We start from the raw sequence: 23,332 nt of genomic DNA on the forward strand, positions 1-23,332 counted from the left end.
TGCACCCAGCAAAGGATTCATATGTAGAATATGCAAGAAACTCTCATAGATCAATAGGAAAAAGATCAGCAACCTAATTTAATAAAAAAAAGAGTAGAAGATTTGAATAGTCACATCATAAAATGATATTCAAATGGCCAGTAAATTTTAAAAAAGGTGTTTGACATCATGGGCCCTTAGGGAAATACAAATTAAAACCCAGTTTTGCCCTGGCCACATGGTTCAGTTGGTTGGAGTTCGTCCTGTACACCAAAAAGGTTGCGGGTTGGATTCCAAGGCACATACCCAGGTTGTGTGTTCGATCTCTGGTTGAAGCGCATATGAGGGGCAACCCATCAATGTTTCTCTCTCACATTGATGTGTGTCTCTCTCTTTCAAATCAATAAGCATATTCTCAGGTTAGGATTAAAAAAGACAAAACTACCCCCCTCCCAAAAAAACAACAGTTTTATTTACCCATAAGCACAGCTTAAAATTTAATAGATGCTCCAATTAAAAACTGCTTAATAATGAAAGCTATTTTGCTTCTGGATATCATATAAAAACAAATTAATATTACAAATAAAACTGCCCATCTTTTATAAAAATTAAAAGGACTATCCTCAATATGCCAAGATTTTGAGTTCAATCCCTGTTCAGGGCACACACAGGAATCAACCAATGAATCCATAAATACATGGAAAACCAAGTCAATGTTTCTCTCTCTCTCTCTCTCTCTCTCTCTCTGAAATCAATCAATAAGTTAATAAATAAATAAACTATCAAATGTTGGGGAGTGTGTGGAATAATGAACTTTCATGCATTACTGATATGTAAATTGGCCAAATACTTTGGAACATTGGCAGTTATCTACTAAAACTAAACAGACAATTGCTCTATGATCCAGCAATTCCACTCCTAGATACAGATCCAAATAAAATGAATATGTATGAAAAAGGAGACATATGTAATACCCTTTGTAATACTTTAAGCAATAAAACAATAAAAAAAAAAAGAAATGAATATGTATGTCCATGAAAGACAGATAAAAGAATGTGTACAGGAGCTTTATTCATAGTAACCACATAACAATTCACACAACAGACTTCTAAACAACAATTAAAAAGAACAGCTACACACAACATAAATGAGACCAACAATAAGGAATTTAAAAAACTAGATACAGTCCGGTTTGGCTCAGTAGATAGAGCGTCAGCCTGCGGACTCAAGGGTCCCAGGTTCAATTCCGGTCAAGGGCATGTACCTTGGTGGCGGGCACATCCCCAGTAGGGGGTGTGTAGGAGGCAGCTGATCGATGTTTCTAACTCTCTATCCCTCTCCCTTCCTCTCTGTAAAAAAAAAAATCAATAAAAATATATTTAAAAAAATAAAAAACTAGACACAAAGGAATACATTATTTTATTATTATATGAAGTCTAAAAATAGATAAAGCCTGCCTGGCTGGTGTGGTTCAGTGGTTGAACATCAGGAGGCAACCACAGGTTCGAGCCTGTGAACCAGGGGGGTCACAGTTCGATTCCTGGTCAAGGCACATGCCTTGGTTGCAGGCTTGATCCCCAGTAGGGGTTGTGCAGGAGACAGCTGATCAATGATTCTCTCTCATCACTGATGTTTCTATCTCTCTCCCTCTCCATTCCTCTCTAATATCAATAAAAATATGTTTTAAAAAAAAAGAATAGATAAAGCAAATCTATGGTGATAGAAGTCAGATTAACAGTTATTCTGGGAAAAGAGAGAAGCATTAAGAACAGAGCTGGAATTATTCTGCATACTGATTGGGTGTGATTACAAATGTAAATATTTATTGAGTTGTGTATTTAAAACTTCTTGCCCTTAACTGTATATCCCTCAATGAAAAAATAAAAATAAAACAGGTAAGTCATTTTGAGAAGGGACCAAGAGATAAGCCAACAGATACCATTTGGTGCTTACTTTGGAAGCTGCCCAGTCAATCCAGCCTTTCGCACAAGGGTCAACGTTAATGAGCACAAGGCCTTCCACAAGCTCTGGATAATTGAGCTGAAAAAGACAGCAAAGACAATAGTATGAAAGTTCCACTCCCAGCATTCTTCCAAAAATAATGGAGCACGGTTAATTAATTTTTATTATGCTTTAATGCAGATTTGAAAGTAAGACTTCAGAGAGGTATAAGGGAGGCTATTCAGAAAAATAGCTCTTTAAATCTGGCTTAGCACCTGGAAAACCAGTTTCTTAAATTGCTGTCAAATAATCTTGCCCTGCAAGGATCTATGGGAGAGACATAGATTTCTACATCAGAAGAAGGCACTCGGTATCTCTGCAGTTGATTAGCTCATGGTAGGTCTTCCCTGCTGGGGGAAGTGCCCTTGGAACTACTTGGCATAAGGGGCTGATGAGGCTTAAACTGGCTATTTCACATTCATATAAAGGGTGTCCCAAAATTCACGCAAGAAGTAATTTTGATAGAAAACACAGGTTTATAATTAAAAATTGTAAATTTTTTATTGATTCATAAAGTATACAGTATAGGGTTATGTATGGACTAGCATATCGGGTAAATGGCCTCCACGGCTTTGCTGGCACATATGCACTCTTTTGTTGAAATTTTCCATGACCGAAATGCGGCTGCTCAGGCAATAACAGTTAATGGTGCTCGCTATCCCGACATGATAATCCAGTTTTTTGTGCCTAAATTGCAAGGTATGGATGTGGACGACATGTGGTTTCAACAAGATGGTGCCACATGCCATACAGCCCGAGAAACAATTCAATTACTACATGAGTCATTTCCCGGTCATGTAATTTCCCGTTTTGGTGATCAGAATTGGCCGCCCAGATCATGAGATTTAATGCCGTTGGACTTTTTTCTTTGGGGTTTTTTGAAGTCTAAGGTTTATGCCAACAAAGCCACGACCACCCACGCCTTGAAGGAGGAAATTGAGCGCTGTATCAATGAAATTCAGCCACATTTATGCAAAACGGTCATGGAAAATTTCAACAAAAGACTGCGTATGTGCCAGCAAAGCTGTGGAGGCCATTTACCCGAAATGCTATTCCATACATAACCCTATACTGTATACTTTATGTATCAATAAAAAATTTACAATTTTTAATTATAAACCTGTGTTTTCTATCAAAATTACTTCTTGTGTGAATTTTGGGACACACTTTACCTTTATTCCCAATAGGGGCTTCTTAAGGTGTTTTTTTAAAACACATGAATAGATGCTATAACATCCCCAGAAGATTGTCCTCTCACCTAGGAGGCATGTGAAAAAAGTTTCTTAAATAAAAATCAATAGGAACCTTTCTATGTACACTCAAAACTCTCTAGCTTACTTTCCCTCCTCTGATTACACTGATTATGCACACTATAGAAAATTTGATAAACAGAAAAATTATAAAAAGCAGGAAACAAAATGTGATATTATCTTACCACACAACATCAATCCCTGTCAATATTTTGGTATATTTCCTTCTAGTCCTTTCCTATGCATATGACAAATTTTATGTGAATCTGTATTTTAATTTTAACATTTTAGTATATGTGAATCACATAATCACAGAATTATAAGCTCTTCATACAAAATTTTAATGGCTATACAAAATTCTATCATAAGTATTCCCTAAATATTACTTTTTGTTAATGATGTACTGCCCTCATTTGTGATCTTTCAGGTACTATAAACATGAAGCAAGGCTTTATACAAACTGTGTCTGGAGCTGACAAAAGTTATTTAAAAACTGACATAAGACGAGCAATAGTACCTGATCACTTAACACAGCAGTAAGAGCTGTGATCTAGGCACTGTCTCAAGGGAGACTAATCCTCCATGTACTTACTGCAAATTTGCTGAGGATGTAAGCTCCAGCTCCAACTCCAATCCCAATGATGCTTTTCACACTGAATGAAACACAGAAATATTGATAGGGTTAACTCACTTGAAGGTAGCATGACAAATGGAAAAGAATACAACTGGGTTCAAATCCTGGCTCTGATGCTTATCAGATATAGAATTTGGTCAAATTTCTTTACTTTCTGAGCCTCAGTTTTCCATCTATAAAACAAAGATATGACCATTTACTTCTAAGTTGACTTCAAGGGTTAAATGAAATGACTAAAATCTGGGTGGGAGTCATCCTTGACAGCTCACTTTCCTGTCACCTCCATGTCTAACCCATCAAGTCCAATAGAATCTACCTTCAAAGTATTTCCATCTGTGTCTCTCCCCCACCCGCCGCCTATATTCAGTATCAAGCTTGATTGTTATAATAGTTTAACTAGTCTCTCTGCTTTTTCTTTCATTTCTTTCCAACCCATTTTCTCCACAGCCAGAGTAATCCTTTAAAAAAAAATGCAAACAGCATTATTGATGCTCAATTTACTTATCTAGAGAGGGCATTTAAAAAGACCAAATTAGATTATCACTCTCCTGGTTAAAAGCCTTCAGTATTTTTTCTTTTGATTAAAATCCCAAATTCTTACCTGATCCGTGAGACCTATGTAATTTGGTCCTTGTCTATTTCTCAAATTTCACCACATGCCTTTCTCCCACTTGCTTACTTGGTCTAGGACTTTTGGCCATAACAATCCTCTGTCTGAACTCTTCTTGTCCTGGCTCTCTGTCTATCCTCTAAGTATGAGGCTAGAATACCTTCTTAGAGAGGCATTCCCCAGCTAGCCTTATCTATGTAGATCCTGATATTATTCTCTATCACAACAACCCCAGAGATTTCTTCTACAGCTTTAGTTGTGATTATTTGTTTGCTTATTTTTTAATTATTTCCTCCACTAAGATGAAAGCGCCACAAGGGTAGTGCCTATGCTGTTTTGCTCATCATCATATTCCCTAGGTCAGTCACATAGTAGAAAGTCCTTAAAAACTATATGAGAGGGTCTGGCCAGGTGGCTCAGTTGGTTGGAGCATCATTCTGCGCAACAAAAGGTTGCCGGTTTGATCCCTGGTCGGTACATACAGGAAGCAACTGATATCTCTCTCTCTCTCTCTCTCTCTCTCTCTCTCTCTCTCTCTCTCTCTCTCTTCTCTCTCTCTCTCGGTACATACAGGAAGCAACTGATCTCCCTCCCTCTCTCTCTCTCTCTCTCTCAAAAGAAATCAATAAAAACATACCCTTGTGTGAAAATTAAAAAGAACACACAAAGCAGTGTGAGAATGAACCTACCTTAAGTGAGTAAGAACAGGAGGAAGCATTTCAGCTAGCTCATCCATTGTGGGGTACTGGTACCTGAAATCCAGAAGGATAACTTCTAAATTAGAATGCACCCAAGTTTTCCAATTATAAGAACAGCTAGAAAAGTACAGGGTTCTTAGATAAAAGCATTTCTTTTACCATAGGCTCAAAGGAGGTGATGTGGAATCTGGAAATGATTGTGGCATGCTATGTGATCCCTCTGTCTGCCATGCTAAACAGAAGGTTAGAGAACCTACATGTTTCTATATCCTTAAGAGCAGTCTCTTGGATCAGAGGAAGCCATTTTGGAAAAGAACAGGCAATATGGCTCTCTCTCAGGGTATTTCCAAATCTCTAACAATCACTTCAATTGGGGTTCAGGTTCAGTATACTTCCAACAGTGAGAATCAATCCAAGAAGTAGCTCTTGGTCTGCTGCTTATTTCTAGGCAGCTAAAAACAAAAGTAAACAAAGCTTTACTGGGCCTAAGCATAGTCACAAATCGTGGACTCCTCATTATGAATGCTGTTTGTTTCACTTAGGCATAGGACAAGGTTCCTTTTATTGCCTTCAAATTTGGTTCATGGTGTGAACCAATGGATTCTAAAATGATCAAGCATGCCCAGGAATGGATTCAGACTAGGAATCTGAGAAAAGTAGGGAGCACCTAGAGATTACAGAATCAAGGATCCTCTGCTTGAAACACAAACCAGCGATTTCAACCAGTGTGCCACAAGAATTTTTAAAACATGTAATACCTGACTATTTAGTCAGGGGCACTGACCTCGTTTCCCTTTGATTGTCAAATAAAAAATTACAACAGCCAACACAATAATAGCCATCCATTGTGACTAAATCAAAATTATACCTATTTTGCCCTAGCCGGTTTGGCTCAGTAGACAGAGGGTCGACCTGCGGACTAAAGGGTCCCAGGTTTGATCCCAGTCAAGGACACATGCTCAGGTTGTGGGCTCGATCCCCAGTGGGGAGTGTGCAGGAGGCAGCCAATCAATGATTCTCTCTCATCATTGATGTTTCTATCTCTCTCTCCCTCTTCCTACCTCTCTGAAATTAATAAAACTATATTTTAAAAAATTATACATATTTTTGGTAAGATCAGTAAAAATATGTATTTTTTGGTGTGCTGCAGAATTTTAGTAATTAGTTTATATGTGCCATGAGATTAAAAAGGTTGAAAATAGCTGCTTTAAGTGATGAAGTGCTTTTTAGCCATTTGTACACAAAGTAAAAAAAAGGAGTGGGATCCAAGTCTTACTGGATATGAACTGGTCATTGGTCAATTTGTGTTTGAGAAACAGAATAGCTTAGACATAGTCAATAGCATGTATTCTGGAGCTAGACTGCCTGGGTTAAATCCCTGCTCTGCTGTTTATTTGTTATAGAATCTCAGCCAAGTTACTTACTATCTCTAGGCCTTAGTTTCCTCACTTGTAAAATGGGAGTAATAGCAAACCTAACCCAGAGTGTTGTAAAATGACTTAATAAGTGTGAAGTAAAGCAGTGTCAGGAATACCGTTTAAGTACTATATAAGCGTTAGCCATTATTTGTCTGCAATGGTCAATTTCACTGGCAAAGGCAGCTCTGGAGATGAGTAAAGGGAGGGGGAAAGAATTAGCTTTCCACAGCTTGTGCTTTCACTCCTCCCCCCAAGGTCTTCTCCATAATCATACTGTGCAGGGAAGAGTCAGAGAGACTCTGGCTCTGCCACACAAAGCAGGTTTAGGATGAGGCTGAGAGCTCCAAGTCCAGTAAAAATGCACCTCTACCTGATAGGGCAGATTCTCAGCATAAATGGCTATACAGATATTCGAATTCCTGTCACCAGACTGGGAGGTAGAGTGGGGAATACTCTTCGGAAGCTCAGAGGGATCTGAGTTTGGGCCTAGGTAGTTGGGGAGGAACACAAAATGACAGATTTTAAATAGATGGAAAGGAACAGATAAAAGACAGTGAGAAATGGGCGTTCCAGACACTTCTGCCTACCAATTACAGGAAGACAGGTTCCCATCTTGGAAAGCCATTCCTGGATATGGAAAAACATGCAGTTTTCTTCAACATATTATATATAACAGTCCTCCCAGAGCAAGGAGAGGAAATATGAGAATAGTTGGTTGATAAGTATAACCTGTGGACTGTGCTAAAATCAGCTGGGAAGGGCCCTGTCCAGTGTGGCCCAGATGTTTGGGCTCTGTGCCGTACACCAAAAGGATGCGGGTTTGATCCCCAGTTGGGGCACACGGGATGCAACTCATCAATGTTTCTCTGTCACATTGATGTTTCTCTCTCTCTCAAAAATCAACAAAAAATATATCCACATCCTCAAGTGAGGATTTAAAAATCCAGCTGGAATGCAGTCATTTGTTTTTCTGAGTGCATGTCTTCCAAAAGATCTTGCTCATGGCCTTACCCTGTTGGGAAAGAGGGTGCACCTTCCTGTTGGCCTGGGGCATCCACATGACAGACAGCAAAGTGCTGAGTGATCTCTTGCATGTCTTCAAAGTTAAAGAACGCATTGAAGCAGGATTTATCTGCAAGAGTAAAAATGCTCATAAGTAACAGGCTTTCCATTTGTCCCCAACTTCCACTACTGATCACAAAATTACGTATCATCATCCCCTTTCACTGCCTTTTAATCACTGACCTACCAAAAGGTGTCTGAACAATCTGTCTGACTCAAGCTGCCCTAAAAGCTAAATACCAGATATCTCAATGACTTGAAAATAATTAATTCTCAATACTTCACAATGTCTACAAAGTGGAAACCAATCCTGGTGCTGCACAAGATAATCTTATACCCATAGTGCTATCATTTTCATGTGCCTTATTCTTCAATCTTACATAGAAACACTAATATAGTCCAGAACTTGGCTAGAGTGCGTACCTTGGGCTGCTTACATTCATCATATGGGAGACTGTGAGCATTCGTCTTGAAAGAGGTTGGGGTGAAGGGAGGGGTTACTGCTTCAATTGCCAACCTGTTAGTATAATGATTAAATCACTTCTCTATAAAAACTAGCTCTGGCCCTAACCAGTTTGGCTCAGTGGATAGAGCGTCAGTCTGCGGACTGAAGGGTCCCAGGTTCGATTCCGGTCAAGGGCATGTACCTTGGTTGTGGGCACATCCCCAGTAGGGGGTGTGTAGGAGGCAGCTGATCGATGTTTCTAACTCTCTATCCCTCTCCCTTCCTCTCTGTAAAAAAATCAATAAAATATATATTTTTTAAAAACAAAAAAAAACTCTAGCTCTAGAGATTATAGCCTCAAATGCAGACCACCTCTGAAAGCCAGAGAAACTAAAGAAAATATATAGAGAGACACTGTATGCCTGTGGCTGGGGCCAGAATCTTATACTACCATCTAGAAAAGTCCACTTAAAGTCACTGATGACAGACCATAGCAAGAATACTTTTACCGCCCTAACCAGTTTGGCTCAGTGGATAGAGCGTTGGCCTGAAGATTCAAGGGTCCCAGGTTCGATTCTGGTCAAGGGCATGTGCCTTGGTTGCGGGCATATCCCCAGTAGGGGGTGTGCAGGAGGCAGCTGATCGATGTTTCTCTCTCATCGATGTTTCTAACTCTCTATCCCTCTCCCTTCCTCTCTGTAAAAAAACAATAAAATATATTTTAAAAAAATACTTTTACCAATTCATTAAAGAGTTCACCACTAAGTTAAATTCAAACCCTAGACTTTCTAACTTGAAATATGAAAAAAAACAAAAGAAGTATAGACCAAATAAACCCCTGACTTCAGTTTTACTTTCTTAACCAGTTCATCATATAACCTTAGTTCTTTAGTAAATCTGACAGAGGTGAGATATAATTCCACTATCCCCCACGTGCATTCAATGGGGAACTTGAATCCTGCCATTAATGTGAAGAGGGAAGGTAAAGGCAGAGAGAAGAAAACTTATGTTCTAATACTAGGATCTATGTATATATTTAATATACAAAGATTAAATATTATAATACAAAGGAAAGATATAAAATCAAATACATACGATTGAGGCCAATGTCATGATATGTCAGAATAACTGGTCTGTTTCCCTTCGGTAGGCCTCTTATAGTGACGTGGACCATACCATGAGGAGTTTCTATATCATGTTCCTGTAACAAGAGAATGTAAGGTCTCAGCAAAGGCAGAATGGACTTCCTAGGTTGCTGAAGTTTCACCATATATGATTCACAGCTATTTCCCACTACCTGGGGCAGGACAAATCTCTGAACTATAAGCATACCAGAGAGATGCTATATTATACAGAATATTCCTACTTTCTAATTACTTTCAGATAAACATCAAATAAATGAGAAAAATATATATCTTCTTATCCACAAAGCTTACTTCCTTAAGTAGGAGAAATCAGGGATCTGTTGATAATATATTTGAAACTGGCTATGGAAAGGTGTTCAACAAGTTGAGTAAGGAGCCAGTACGACCTAAGGTGAGCAAAACTAAGGACGCAGAAGATGTAAAGTTACTGGGTAAAAAGCCAGAGACTTCAGAACCTCTACTAGTAAATGTATGTTAGCAACTGGTAAGCTCAGCAGACCTATGGGGTGTATACCTAAATCTCTCCCCTTTCCTAGGAGCTGCCCTTCAGTGTCACCATGCATTACAGGAGTGGCTGTTGGCTGCCAGGTTTATAGACTGTAACCTTATGGCCACAACTAACTGGAGTCAGATGGGCATATGGTCCATGCTGGGTCAGCTTCCTTCCCTGAGAATTTGTAATTGGCACTAAGAGATTCCACCCTCGGCTTGGTTTTTCTCTAGAAAGAGATGTAAACTTGAGAGTTAATATCAGGCATTTTCACTGCTCTAATTCCTGGTTCTAGCTTAATTTCAGAGACATCCCTGGACTGTCTCTGTTTAAGCTAGTTTGAATGGGCATATTCCCTGTAACCTAAAGGATCCTAACCAAAGCAATGAGTAAAGTTCAAGATTAGTCAGAGCAGAGCTGAGGAACTGAACAAAGCTGGAACAAAATGCAATCAGAGCTGTTAAGACCAGCACTAAGAGTGATTGGGTGGGAAAAAAAGAGACTGTAGATAAGTTAACAAATTTACTCTAGTCTTCTTCAAAGTCTGTATCTTTCAAAAGTAAAAAATTATCATATTTAGCCTAGTGAAATTTTGCTGACAAAGTCATCCACACCTATCTCAGAAAGTCTTACAGTAGATAAGACAAGATTAACTCTGTCAATAAGAATCCCAACAAAGGCAAAGGGCTTCCAACTTAATTTCCTTTGTAATAATGAATCTCATCAGAGTGTTGGTTTCTTCTCTGATGTAGGGCACAGAACAATCTTAGGCTAAGTGATGAGCAATGTATCTCAAATCATAGGCCTCAGGCTAGAGCAGATATTTCTATCAAATCAAACCATGAGTGACTCAATAGGCCTGCTATTCTCTACTATTACTACCTCCTATTCAAAGGATTGAAAAGGGGAAGAAATGAAGGAGAGAATCAGGTACTGTGCACTAACTGGCTATGAAATAAAATATAGGGTATGAATGGAAGGAATGCTATCTAATAAAGAGGTAATATGCAAATTGACCATCACTCCAACACACAAGATGGCCACCCCCATGTGCACACAAGATGGCTGGCAGGGAGGGCAGCTGAGGGTGACCAGGCTGGCAAGGGAGGGCAGTTGGGGGTGACCAGGCCAGCAGGGGAGGGCAGTTGGGGGTGACCAGGCTGGCAAGGGAGGGCAGTTAGGGGTGACCAGGCCAGCAGGGGAGGGCAGTTAGGGGTGACCAGGCCAGCAGGGGAGCAGTTAGGCATTGATCAGGCTGGCAGGGGAGTGGTTAGGAGGTGACCAGGCAGGCAGGCAGGCGGTTGGGAGCCAGCAGTCCTGGATTGTGAGAGGGATCCCAGATTGGAGAGGGTGCAGGCTGGGCTGAGGAACACACACCACCACCGTGCATGAATTTCATGCACTGGGCCTCTAGTAAAAGATAAATTCCTGTTACTGTATAAGCATTTCTCTTGTAGTCATGTCAGACTTATTGAGGAACTCCCTCCACCACAATCAGGCTCATTCATTAAACAACAATTTATTGAACTCCTACTTCCAGAAGGACTGAGCTCTGGGGATAAAACAGTGAATAAGAGAGACAGGGTCTCTGCTCTCATAGAGAGATTATGTTCTAGCAGGGAGGCAGACAATAAATACACAAATCAACTGACCCATAATAATAGCTTGTGATAAATGCTATGAAAGAAATAAACAAGGTGGTATGATAGAAAATTGAGAAGGAAGACATCAACTCTATTAGCAGTCAGGATAGTATAAACTAAATCACAGAAGTGTGATTTCAGACACACCAGAACGGCAAAACTTTTAAAGTTAGATAATGCCAAGTGTTGGCCAACATGTAGAGAACTAAGTCTCATACACTGTTGGTGGGCATGTAAACTGGACCAGCTACTCTGGTAAACAATTTAGTAATTTCTAGTAAATTTTAGAGGTGTCTACCCTATATCAGTTTTATTTTTAGGTATAATCTTAAAGAAATTCTCAAATATGGTCAGACATATACAGAAATATACATTGAAGCCTTATTAATAATGTAAAAAAAATTGAAAACAGCCTAAATATTCATCAATAGGGAAACTGAGAAATGAATTATGACATATTCATATAATAAAATACAGATAAAAATGAACTAGAACTATGAGCATTAATACATAGAGAAATCTTAAAAACACAATGCTGAATAGAAATGCAGAAAGTTATGTGTATAGTATACCACAGATTTTTTAAAAAGAAGCACTAAATAGATTATATATTTAAAGTGTAAGAACTTGGAGGAGAAGGAATGGCACTAACATTAGGACTTGTTTCCTCCTGAGAGAGGATAGATTTTAAAAGGGAACCCAAGGAAGCTTTGCTCTGTCATTTTATTTTTTGAGAGAAAGAAAGAATAAAGAGGGAGAGCGATGCAGGCCCCTGCCAGATGGGCGACACTACAGGAGAAACCAAATTGAAGAGAATGTGCAACAATTTGTCATTCTGACAATCTGGTTGCTGGAGACTTCCTTCCGTCATATCTTCCTTCAGTAGTCTTGTTTAAATATTCTCATTTGGCCTCAGCTGTACTACTGAGACCGGAGGGAAAAACCGGTTTACACTTTGGCCCTGAGGTTAGCAGATCTCCTGAGGCCAGGTAATTGACGGGGATAGTGTGTGTGTGTGTGTGTGTGTGTGTGTGTGTGTGTGTGTAGGGGGGCAGTGGGGGAGGGTGCTGAATGGGATGGGGGATAGTGAGCTGTGAAGGAAGTTCAAAAGAATGATGAAAAGGGAGATATAACAGATGGGTTAAAAGTAGGTGAGGGAATGGGGCAAAGTAACTACTTTTTCATCATTTGATAATCTAGATGAAATTCAGAGTTAAAATTGACTAACAAAACTTTAACTTTTTAGGGAGACTTCAGCTCCTACCTCCCATAATATACCCTCAAACTGTGTAATGACCAAAGTATCAAAGGGTCAAGAGTGCTTGAACAATTCATATAGTTTCTCTTCATTTCAAAGTTTGTGAATGTAAATGGTATTAGAACAAAGAATATAAAAAGGAGATACTCACCTCCCTACAGACTTCTATTTGTAGCCTTTGTGGCCTTGTGAGTGAAGAGCTTGAGGTCTCCATCTAAAGATGAGTGTGTAGAGACCCTGGCTACAGAGCCGACTCAATAGACAGGCCATATAGAGGTGAAGCTGCCAACACCTTTCCACTTTAGTCATATCATGTGTTCCACAGGCTGTTTCTGCAGTTCCCTCACCCTGCACCCTAGTATTCTACAGGGTATGACTACACAATGAGTCTGTGCTCAAGGGCATAGCCCAGGTAGCATCTAATAGGCTCTGGTCATAGAGCTTTTCCAGTATTCTCTGATTATTTACTATTTCCAAGGTTATGTACTTGACCCTTTATTCTCCAGGCTTATAAAACAACCTGAAATCACATTGGTCCCCAATACACTTCTCCATCCTAGACTGTCTTCCTCTTAATCAAAGATGTAGTTTAAGAGTCTTTTTTTAAGAATTTAAACATTTAGAATATTACCATTATTTTTTTTTTAAAATTAAATCTTTATTGTTCAGATTATTACATTTGTTCCTTTTTTTTCCCCCCCATAACTCCCCTCCTCCCAGTTCCCGCCCCACCCTCCGCCCTCACTCCCCACCCACTGTCCTCATCCATAGGTGCACGATTTTTGTCCAGTCTCTTCCCGCATCTCCCACACCCCTTTCCCCCCCAAGAATAGTAAGTCCATTCCCTTTCTATGTCCCTGATTCTATTATAATCAACAGTTCATTCTGTTCATCAGATTATTTATTCACTTGATTCTTAGATTCACTTGTTGATAGATGCATATTTGTTGTTCATAATTTGTATCTTTACCTTTTTCTTCCTCTTCCTCTTCTTAAAGGCAACCTTTCAGCATTTCATATAATCCTGGTTTGGTGGTGATGAACTCCTTTAGCTTTTCCTTATCTGTGAAGCTCTTTATCTGACCTTCAATTCTGAATGATAGCTTTGCTGGATAAAGTAATCTTGGTTGTAGGTTCTTGGTATTCATCACTTTGAATATTTCTTGCCACTCCCTTCTGGCCTGCAAAGTTTCTGTTGAGAAATCAGCTGACAGTAGTTTGGGCATTCCCTTGTAGGTAACTGAGTTTCTTTCTCTTGCTGTTTTTAAGATTCTCTCTTTATCTTTTGCTCTTGGCATTTTAATTATGATGTGTCTTGGTGTGGTCCTCTTTGGATTCCTTTTGTTTGGGGTTCTCCGCGCTTCTTGGACCTGTAAGTCCATTTCTTTCACCAGGTGGGGGAAGTTTTCTGTCATTATTTCTTCAAATGGGTTTTCAATATCTTGCTCTCTCTCATCTTCTGGCACCCCTATAATTCTGATGTTGGTACGCTTGAAGCTGTCCCAGAGGCTCCTTACACTATCCTCGCATTTTTGGATTCTTTTTTCATTTTGCTTTTCCGGTTGGATGTTTTTTGCTTCCTCGCATTTCAAATCATTGACTTGATTCTTGCGCTCCTCTGGTCTGCTGTCGGGCGTCTGTATAATATTCGTTATTTCAGTCCGTGTGTGCTTAATTTCTAGTTGGTTCCCCAATATAAGATCGAGGGTCTTATTAGTTTTCGTGTAGATCTCATTAAGTTTATCGGCAGCTTCTAAACAGTTCTTGAGAGACCTTAAAAGTGTGGTTCTGAACTCTATTTCTTCCATTGACAATTTTGTCCTGTTTCTTTGTCTCCGCATTTTGTTATGCTTCCTTGGTGCACCCCCTAGTGGTCTTTGTTTGCAGTCTTATAGATAAATCTTGATTGTTGTAGCTAATTCCAGGGAGGGTTTGACCTCCAGGCCAAGTGGCTATGAGAATCAGCTGTGTCAGCGGTGAGAGAACTTCTGTCCTCTAGGGAGGTGCTAATCTAGCCTTTGCCTGAGGCTATCCGGCAAATGCCTCTGTGCAGGGCTTGGGCGGGGCGGGTCGCACAGGATCAACAGGGTGGGCCGGAGAGAGCAGTTATGGCGGCTCTCAGTCCTGTCCCCAGGGGCTCTGCCTCTCTGAGTCCCAGCACCCGCTGCAAAGCTCGGAGAGAAAGCTGCACTCGCTCTGACCGAAGCCAGACAGTCCCGCTTCTCCCGTTTGAGTCTGGGTCCCTAAAGACTCGCCTGTATCTGGAGCTCAGAGTCTGCGACTCCCTCCCGATTGAAAACGCCAACCGCGCCCTCCGCCGCCAGCCCGCTCCGCACACTCCGCACCTCAGAATTTGACTTCAGCACTGCGCCTCCTCTGAGTGTCCATATGCGTTTCTCTTTCCTCCTAGTTGTAGGACTTCCACTCAGCCAGCGTTCCTGTGGTTCTGGGTGATGTCCGTTCCGTGTTTTAGTTTCACTTTTGAAGTAGTTGTTCAAAGCAGCAAACTCCGGCGTTAACCTATGCCGCCATCTTGGTTCTGGATATTACCATTATTGAATAATAATTAACTTTCACTTTTTTTGAGTCATCTTCCTTTAGCTAAATGTGCTATCACCAGAACTATACAATCTGACTTATCATATCTCTCTGAACTCAGTTAAATTTTGATCACTTTGTGCCTGTTAGTACTTCTTCCTCTCTCTGGCCAGTCTGAAAGAGGTTAGGTAAACTTGTATGACAACATATTCTTGGAAATGTCAACGTTTTTATTAGTATGAAATTTTCTTCTGCATCTAGTAAGCAGTTACTATTTGAGCCTTTGGTATAGTTTTTATTATTATATAGGAATTTTTGATGTAATACTCCCACCATTACCTTACCTCTGTGTAGTGGTATAAAGTTCATTTGCTCATTTAATCCCCTAGTAAAAGAACTGGCCTCCACAATTACTTAGTCAGCCTTCTACCTATCAGAACACATTTTTCTTTTTAAAGTTCTACATTACATTTTCTCTGACTCTATCCTCAGTTTTCTCCCCTCTTACTCTTATATCTTTCAGCCTAGTTCAATCAACACCCATTCAGACATCTTTTATTTTTCAACTACCCATACTCTCAACCTCATAAATCATACTCTTCATCTGGAAGCTTCTCTTGCAATATGTCAACATAAAATATATCTTTTCCTCCTTCAAAGCCAACTCTAATACCTTTTTCACATAGCCTTTGATGACAATAAGAAGAAAAAGAGTGAATGATGATTTAACCCACACACAATAGCCCAGAACACCTTCAGAACATGGACTCTCTCTAGGAAAGTGCAGGTGGAAGGGGTCCAGGTATGTGCATGTGACCCCCTCCCCGCCCATGACCTGACCCATCTAAGCCAATACGTCTTCCCTGACCTTTTCCCTAGAATTATACGTAAAGATCTTCTCTTCCCAGTAAGGTTGCTAAGCTAGATAAATGTGAGTTTGAGGCAGATGGCAGCCATCAAGCCCATGATGAAACAGAGCTTGTCAGAGAAATAAATCCTCTAGTGACAGGAGAAAAGGGAACTGAGATTGGGAGTGGTGATTATTAAAAAAATAAACTCGCCAAACCGGTTTGGCTCAGTGGATAGAGTGTCGGCCTGCAGACTGAAGGGTCCCAGGTTCGATTCCGGTCAAGGGCATGTACCTTGGTTGCGGGCACATCCCCACCAGGGAGTGTGCAGGAGGCAGCTGATCGATGTTTCTCTCTCATCGATGTTTCTGGCTCTCTATCCCTTTCCCTCTCCCTTCCTCCCTGTAAAAAGTAAATAAAATATATTTTTTAAAAATAATAATAATGAGAGAGAATCATTGAGCGGCTGCCTCCTGCATGCCCCCTTCTGGGGATCAAGCCGGCAACCTGGGCATGTGCCCTTGACTGGAATCGAACCTGGGACCCTTCAGTCCGCAGGCCAATAAGGAGCTACTGTATTTTTTAAAATATGTTTTTAAAATTGATTTTAGAGAGAGAAGAAGGCAGAGGAAGAGAGAAACATCCATCAGTTGCCTCCCTGGGCATGTGGCCCGACCCAGAATCGAACCAGCAACCTTTCAGTACACTGGATGACACTCAACCAACTCAGTCACACCAGCCAAGGCTAAAGAGCTACTGCATTTAAACAGCCAGCCATTGGCCTGCCTGGATTATTCTAGGAGCAAGAACTCCATTCTCTTCTATGAGAATGATATATGCTGGCAGACAGCAGCTTTTCACTCTCCATTAATATTTATTGAGTAAACCTCTGGTGGAAGTGGAAGGCAATTTGACAAGGTATGCCAAGGGCCTTAAATATGCTCATTCCAAAAATTAATCTAAGGAAATAACTCAAAGTGTGGATAAAATTTATGCACTAAAATGTTCAGTGAAGATATCATAAGCAATCTAATTACAAAAATAATGAAATACTTATGTCATGGCATACCTATATGATTAAATAACAGGTAGCCATTAGAAATTTTTATGAGTTTAAAACTATGGAAATGAGATTGTGTTCTATTACTAAGTCAGAGAAGGGGATACAAAATTGTATATCCAGTATAATCAACTAAAGAAATTTAAAAATTAATTATTTTAATATTACATATACACATATATTTCAACACTATATTAACAGGGTTGTCCCTGAGTTATAGAATTATGAATTTTTCCCCAACTACTTTCTAATTCTTATTCTCTGCTTTCCAAATATTCAACTATGAGCATGTACTCTTTTGATAACCAGAATGAAAAAGTAAAAACTGGAAAGAAATATAATAGAATATGGTTATCTCTAGGTAATAGGATAATAGGTAATCTTTATTTTTATACTTTTTTGAATTTTCTAAATTTGTTTCTGATCATACACAGGATAAGTGTTATTTTCTTTAAAGCAATATCATATACACAGAAGCAACAGCATTTGTTTCAGCTCTAATTCCAAGCTTTTGAACAGTCTCACAAGGAGAAGAGAATTAAGCAACACTGAAGTAGATAAACGGACACTAAGCCTGCTGATTCATTGTTCCAAATGGCAATAGGCTCATTTCTCTTTTCTCATCAATTCTAAGCATGTCACCTCTAATCACCCATTCCTTCATTACTGTAATACACAAATATAACTGCTGCTTGCCTCAGAGAAGCTATAGAGCAATGAAACACTTGGGACAATCGAAGAACCAAGAGAAACGGTACACTTTTAATTACATTTTCAGTTATTGAAAAGACACACACAAACAAACACCTAGTTGATTAGTAAGGAAAAATCGGTTCAGACTGAAGTTATGAGCTTAATTGATGATGCCAAGATAACTTCCTGGGATATCATCAAAGATTCCTTTAAGATTTTTGAGGCAAGACAGATCAGAAGAAGCCCACAGTTATGCTAATAGACAACACCAATGCCAAGGTTGAATGCCTTTCCATTTAGTGACAATGCCAGCTTTATAGACTTGTTCTGTTTTGTCTCTTAAGAATGCCCAATGGTTTCTGAGAAGCCTTCAGGCAAATTAGGCACTCTAGACTTCCCACATCACAGTTCCCAACTCCTAGGCCTTCCTTTAATCAGCCTGTTGCTAGATTTCTGACCTAGCTGCCACCAGTCTCCAGAACCTCACATAATCCTTTAACAAAGAGACAGATGACAATGGTGGTAGGAGAACATTCCTGAGTTCTGGAAGGAGGAAAAGAGCCTATGTTTTTTTCTTTTTTAAAACACAAAGAAGCTGTACATTAAAACACCAGTGACACACATTTGCCACCATTCTATTTGTATCAGAAATGAATTAAAAGTTGCATTTCATAAGGCCAGAACATGTTACTAAAGTTTCACCCAAAATATCAAGATCTTTTTAAGATTTAATATTAAAAAGTGATTTATATTTATATTTCTAAAACTCAATTTCATTTATATCTAAGTATATGTATGCATTAAAAAATCCTAAAGGCTATATTCTAAAATATTAACACTGGTAAAAAACAAGTGATATTTATTTATTTACTTTTTGGTATTTTTAAAATTTATTTTCCAATGAGCTGTTTTTATATTCCAATGTTCTTTTTTGGGGGAGGGGATATCCAATTTGATGAAAATAAATGCTTCCACACTTTTTGGCAGGAGTTTACAAATACTATTTCTGGAATTCCTCACCTTGAATTTTACTGTCCCTCTTTCAAATGATTTCCTTCTAGGTAAATTATATCAAATATTAACAGCAATCAAGTTCAACAGGTTCAATCTAGGATCCAAACCATAGATGAAATTAGGTAAAATTAAAAACACTAAACCCAAACTTGACTGCTACCATCTATTAAAAAATAATATGACTTCTTGTTTTGTTTTGTTTTATACTTTATTGATTTTTTACAGAGAGGAAGAGAGAGGAATAGAGAGGTAGAAACATCAATGAGAGAGAAACATTGATCAGCTGCCTCCTGCACACCTCCTACTGGGGATGTGCCCACAACCAAGGTACATGCGCTTGACCGGAATCGAACCTGGGACCTTTCAGTCCGCAGGCCAACGCTCTATCCCCTGAGCCAAACCTGTTAGGGCAACTTCTTGTTTTTGAGTAAAGGAATATAGCAAATGATTTCCTACCAGTACTGGGTTGATTACGTTGTATATATAAAGTAACAAAAACAGTCACACTAAGAGGTATTTCACACTAGGATTCAGAAATCTATAACAACACAATGAGCACACTGCCCCTTACAAAGTGAGTCTCATGCATCCTGCCAAGGAACCTCAGCTTTCCATACCATTCAACTCCTTATAACATCTCAGCTTTGGACATTTCCAGGTGGGAAAGAACAGGCAATGGATTCAGGAAGAATGGGGTTTTTCAACCCCAACTTACTACCTTGTACCCAGCTCAACCATTGAGCCACACGACCCATGAACCAGGAGGTCATGGTTCCATTCCCAGTCAGGGCCCATGCCTGGGTTTTAGGATCCATCCCCAGGAGGAGGCAACCGATCCATGTTTCTCTCTCATCATTGATGTTTCTCTCTTTCTCCCCCTCTCCCTTCCTCTCATCAAAATCAATAAAAACATATTTAAACACACACACACACACACACACACACACACACACACCTTGTAATATTGTTCCAAGAACTGGAGATGACATATTTAATATCTATAATAGTTACTCTGTAAATTATGATATAACTGGTTTGCCTATGAGATAAATATTAGTCCTTCCTTTTGATGCTAATGCTATAGATTTCACTACAGTTAACATAAAATGAATATCTGAAAATAACTATTTGCCTTTGTGTATATGGGTTGGTGAAATCCTACAAACAAGGAAGTTGGTTTCCCAAAACCTTCCTTTTCTGCCTAGTACCCTGTGAGTCTACTTCACGCTGCTTCTGACAGCCACTGCTCTGACACCATCCCTAAAACAGGAGCCAGACTGCATGGGCTTATAAGATTCCCATTTCCATGTACTCATTCCTTCCTCCCATTTCTTTCAGGGCCAGTCAATAGATAAAGTAGACAGATCAAGAGTTGCTGGTTCATTTTATTAATTTTTAAATTGGCAATAGAGTTACAGGGGGGAAAACTAACCAAACAAAAAAATAGACTAGGAAGAGAACAGTATCATTTAAGAAAATACTAATGAGTCAGGTTGAATTTTGTATTTCTAAATATAAAGCTAGTAGAAACCTACATTTTGTATTAATAACACTTGTCTATTTTTTTTTTTTAGGAAAAGATTTTGTTAAGTTTCCCCTCCAAACTACCCTTCCCCCATCTTTTCTGCAGTGAGGTGACAACCCTCCATTTGACACCTGTGACTGGGGTTTCCAGTATCATTTGATGAAAGGAGATCTTAATCACACAGACACAGTAACCTACAACCATAAAAACAGGCCCTGGCAGGCAAATTTTGAATATAATAGCAAATTATTTTAAATAAGTTTGATATAATAACTAAAAGAACACGAAGGAGCTGTGACTGCTATGAAGAGAGATCCACTTCTACACGACCACCAGCACAGGGAGGGAAGCACGGCAGAAAACCTGTACACAGACCTCCTTGGTGCTTGTACAGTCCTTACCTGACAGTCAAAGTCCTGGAAGTTTCGTGTACCATTCTGTCAACAGAAGGCAGAAAACACAGTCAGTTTCCCCATGTGGCTTCCCCAAATGTGCAGCAAATTCAGTTCACAGTGAAATCAGTGCATGTGTAGTGTACTGGTTGCCATAAACTAAAATGGTTCTTCTCATAAAAAGTCTTCAGAGGCAGGATGGGTTCCTAACATGTGTTAGTAAAAGTTGAGTTTTTAGAGGTGAGATTATACCTTGGTGGACTTCATAAGAATCTATCCTATATAAGAAAAGGGTAATATGCAAATTGACCCTAATGGCAGAACGACTGGTCACTATGACGCACACTGACCACCAGGGGGCAGACGCTCAATGCAGGAGCTGCCCCCTAGTGGTCAGTGCACTCCCACTGGGGGAGCTTCGCTCAGCCACAAGCCGGGCTGACAGCTGCGAATGCAGTGGTGGTGGCAGGAGCCTCTTCTGCCTCCTCGGCAGCACTATGGATGTCTGACTGCGGCTTAGGCTCACTCCCCGGGGAGCAGGCTTAAGATCCCCTGAGGGCTCCCGGGCTGCCAGAGGGAGGTCTGACTGCCAGCTTAGGTCTGATTCCCCAGGGAGCGGGCCTCAGCCTGTAGGTGTACATCCCCCGAGGGGTCCCAGACTGTGAGAGTGTGCAGGCCGGGCTGAGGGACCCCCCTGAGTGCACAGATTTTCATGCACCGGGCCTCTAGTATACATATAAAAGCCTAATATGCAAATAGACCAAACTGTGGGACAACTGAACAACCGGTCAGTATAACATGCACTGACCACCAGGGGGCATGCACAGAACATGGCAGGCATCGGCAGCAGGCGGTAGAGTGTGGAACATGGTGGGCATTGGCCGTGGAGGTATGGTAGAGCAGATGAGCAGGGGTGCCAGACCAAGGCGGGGCACCAGTCGCTGTCATAAGGGCGAACATCTGGTGTTTACTGAAAATTCTTTGCTCCCGTGCACTGCGATCCCAGCCAGCAGCAGCACACCTGCCGCTGGTGCTGGGCCCACTCACACCTGCTGCCGGCGCCAGGCCCTGATTGCTCGGCGCTGTCAGTAGGTGCAAGTATGGCTGCCGGCCCCATTGCCCCTCAGGGCTTCTCCACTTCCCCCTGCTCCTGAGGGGCAATCGGGGCAGCAGCCGCCGCTCGCACCTGCTGACAACACCAGTCCCGCTTGTACCCGCTGCTGGCGCAGGCCCCAATTGCTCCACGCCATCAGCAGGTGCAAGTGGGGCCGGTGCCATCAGCACATGGGAGCAGCAGTGGTGGCAGGAGCAGGGCTGCAGGCAGATAGGGGTCAGGGGGCCTTGGAGGGAGGGGCCAGGTGTGAAAGATGGGCTGAGACCTGCCCCTGTGCCCACCGCAGCCTCGCGGCCCACAGTTCCTTTCAAGGTGCACAAATTCGTGCACTGGGCCCCTAGTATAAAAGAAAGCAGCCTGCTTTCCCAGTAAAGCTTGTAACTTCTTGCTTCTCTATCTAAGAAAAGCAGTGAGAACTTGTAGGAAGAGGGTAAGACATGGATCAGAGTCTGACAGCAAACTTATAACCCACCAAGGAGCACCTGGGAGGAAAGGAGTTCCTGAGAGGAATAAGGAAGGCAGTAGTGCCTAGAACCAGGAATTAAAGAAAGGATTAAGGAGAGAACAAAGATATAGATGGATTGGAAATGGAAGACTTGAAATTGAATGAGGAAGAAAGTGTCACTGGAGGGAAAGAAAAACAAAACAGGATTCCTAATACACTGACCTATCTGTTGCATTCTATAAAACTGCTGATAGGAAAAAGGACACTTCACTGAATCATTTAAAAAGCAGAACATAGTCAAAAGACCGAAGGGGAATTCACCAACCTTCTAAAAAGAGATTATATCACAGTAACGTTTGATTAAAAAAAAAAAAGTCAATGGGAATGACTCAGAGGCATTTTTGTAGCATTTTAAATGCCAGAGTCCAAGAGCATGACATAAGTGTATAAAAATGATAATGAGTGATGTGTTTGGGAGGGAAAAAAACTCTTCTGATTTTATTTTTCATAAAGTAAAGCCCTGAAAGAAACCTCTTTTTATTTAGAAACTATGTTATCATAAAATATATATTCTGCCTACAATGGTCTCCTGAAGGTGTGGCGCTACTAATAAGCACCTTCTCAAAAGCTGCCCCTTCAGAGATATAGACAGTTGGTCACTAAACAGTCCCATCCCTCCTTTAGATCCTCTTAGCCCTGGCCAAAAAAGCTCAGTTGGTTGGGCACAGTCACACACACCAGAAGGTTCCTAGTTCAATTCCCGGCCAATCGATTTTGCATTCTCACATCAGTATTTCTCTCCCTCCCTCTCTCCCTCTCCCTTCTTCTCTCTCTAAAAATCAATAAAAAAAATATTTTGCCCAGCTGATTGAACACTGACCCAGAAACCAAGAGATCACTGGTTCAATTCACAGTCAGGGCACATGCCTGGGTTGTGTGCTTGATCCCTAGTAGGGGCAGTGCATGAGGCAGCTGATCAATGATGTTCCTCTCTCTCTATCCTCCCTTCCTCTCTCTCTAAAAATTAATAAAAACATTAAAAAATATATTTAAAAAAAAACACAAATAAA

At 40.5% G+C, this 23,332-nt stretch overlaps 1 protein-coding gene across 9 annotated transcripts in view; it reads right to left on the reverse strand.

Annotated features, from left to right (window-relative positions):
- NDRG3 (NDRG family member 3) overlaps window positions 1-23,332 on the reverse strand; it is an 83,103-nt gene that overhangs the window by 33,659 nt on the left and 26,112 nt on the right. For 6 of the 9 annotated variants that reach the window (XM_059706065.1, XM_059706059.1, XM_059706067.1 and 3 more), the window contains 6 exons: window positions 20,713-20,748; window positions 9,193-9,298; window positions 7,602-7,722; window positions 5,164-5,226; window positions 3,823-3,883; window positions 1,933-2,019 (listed from right to left, as the gene is read on the reverse strand). In XM_059706065.1, coding sequence (XP_059562048.1) covers window positions 1,933-2,019; window positions 3,823-3,883; window positions 5,164-5,226; window positions 7,602-7,722; window positions 9,193-9,298; window positions 20,713-20,748 — 474 coding nt within the window. The remainder of the gene's footprint in view (window positions 1-1,932; window positions 2,020-3,822; window positions 3,884-5,163; window positions 5,227-7,601; window positions 7,723-9,192; window positions 9,299-20,712; window positions 20,749-23,332) is intronic. The other 3 variants (XM_059706062.1, XM_059706066.1, XM_059706063.1) reach the window with 1 other exon arrangement.

This window comes from Myotis daubentonii, chromosome 8 (assembly GCF_963259705.1).
Source record: "Myotis daubentonii chromosome 8, mMyoDau2.1, whole genome shotgun sequence".
In the NCBI taxonomy this organism is placed as follows: Eukaryota; Metazoa; Chordata; class Mammalia; order Chiroptera; family Vespertilionidae; genus Myotis; species Myotis daubentonii.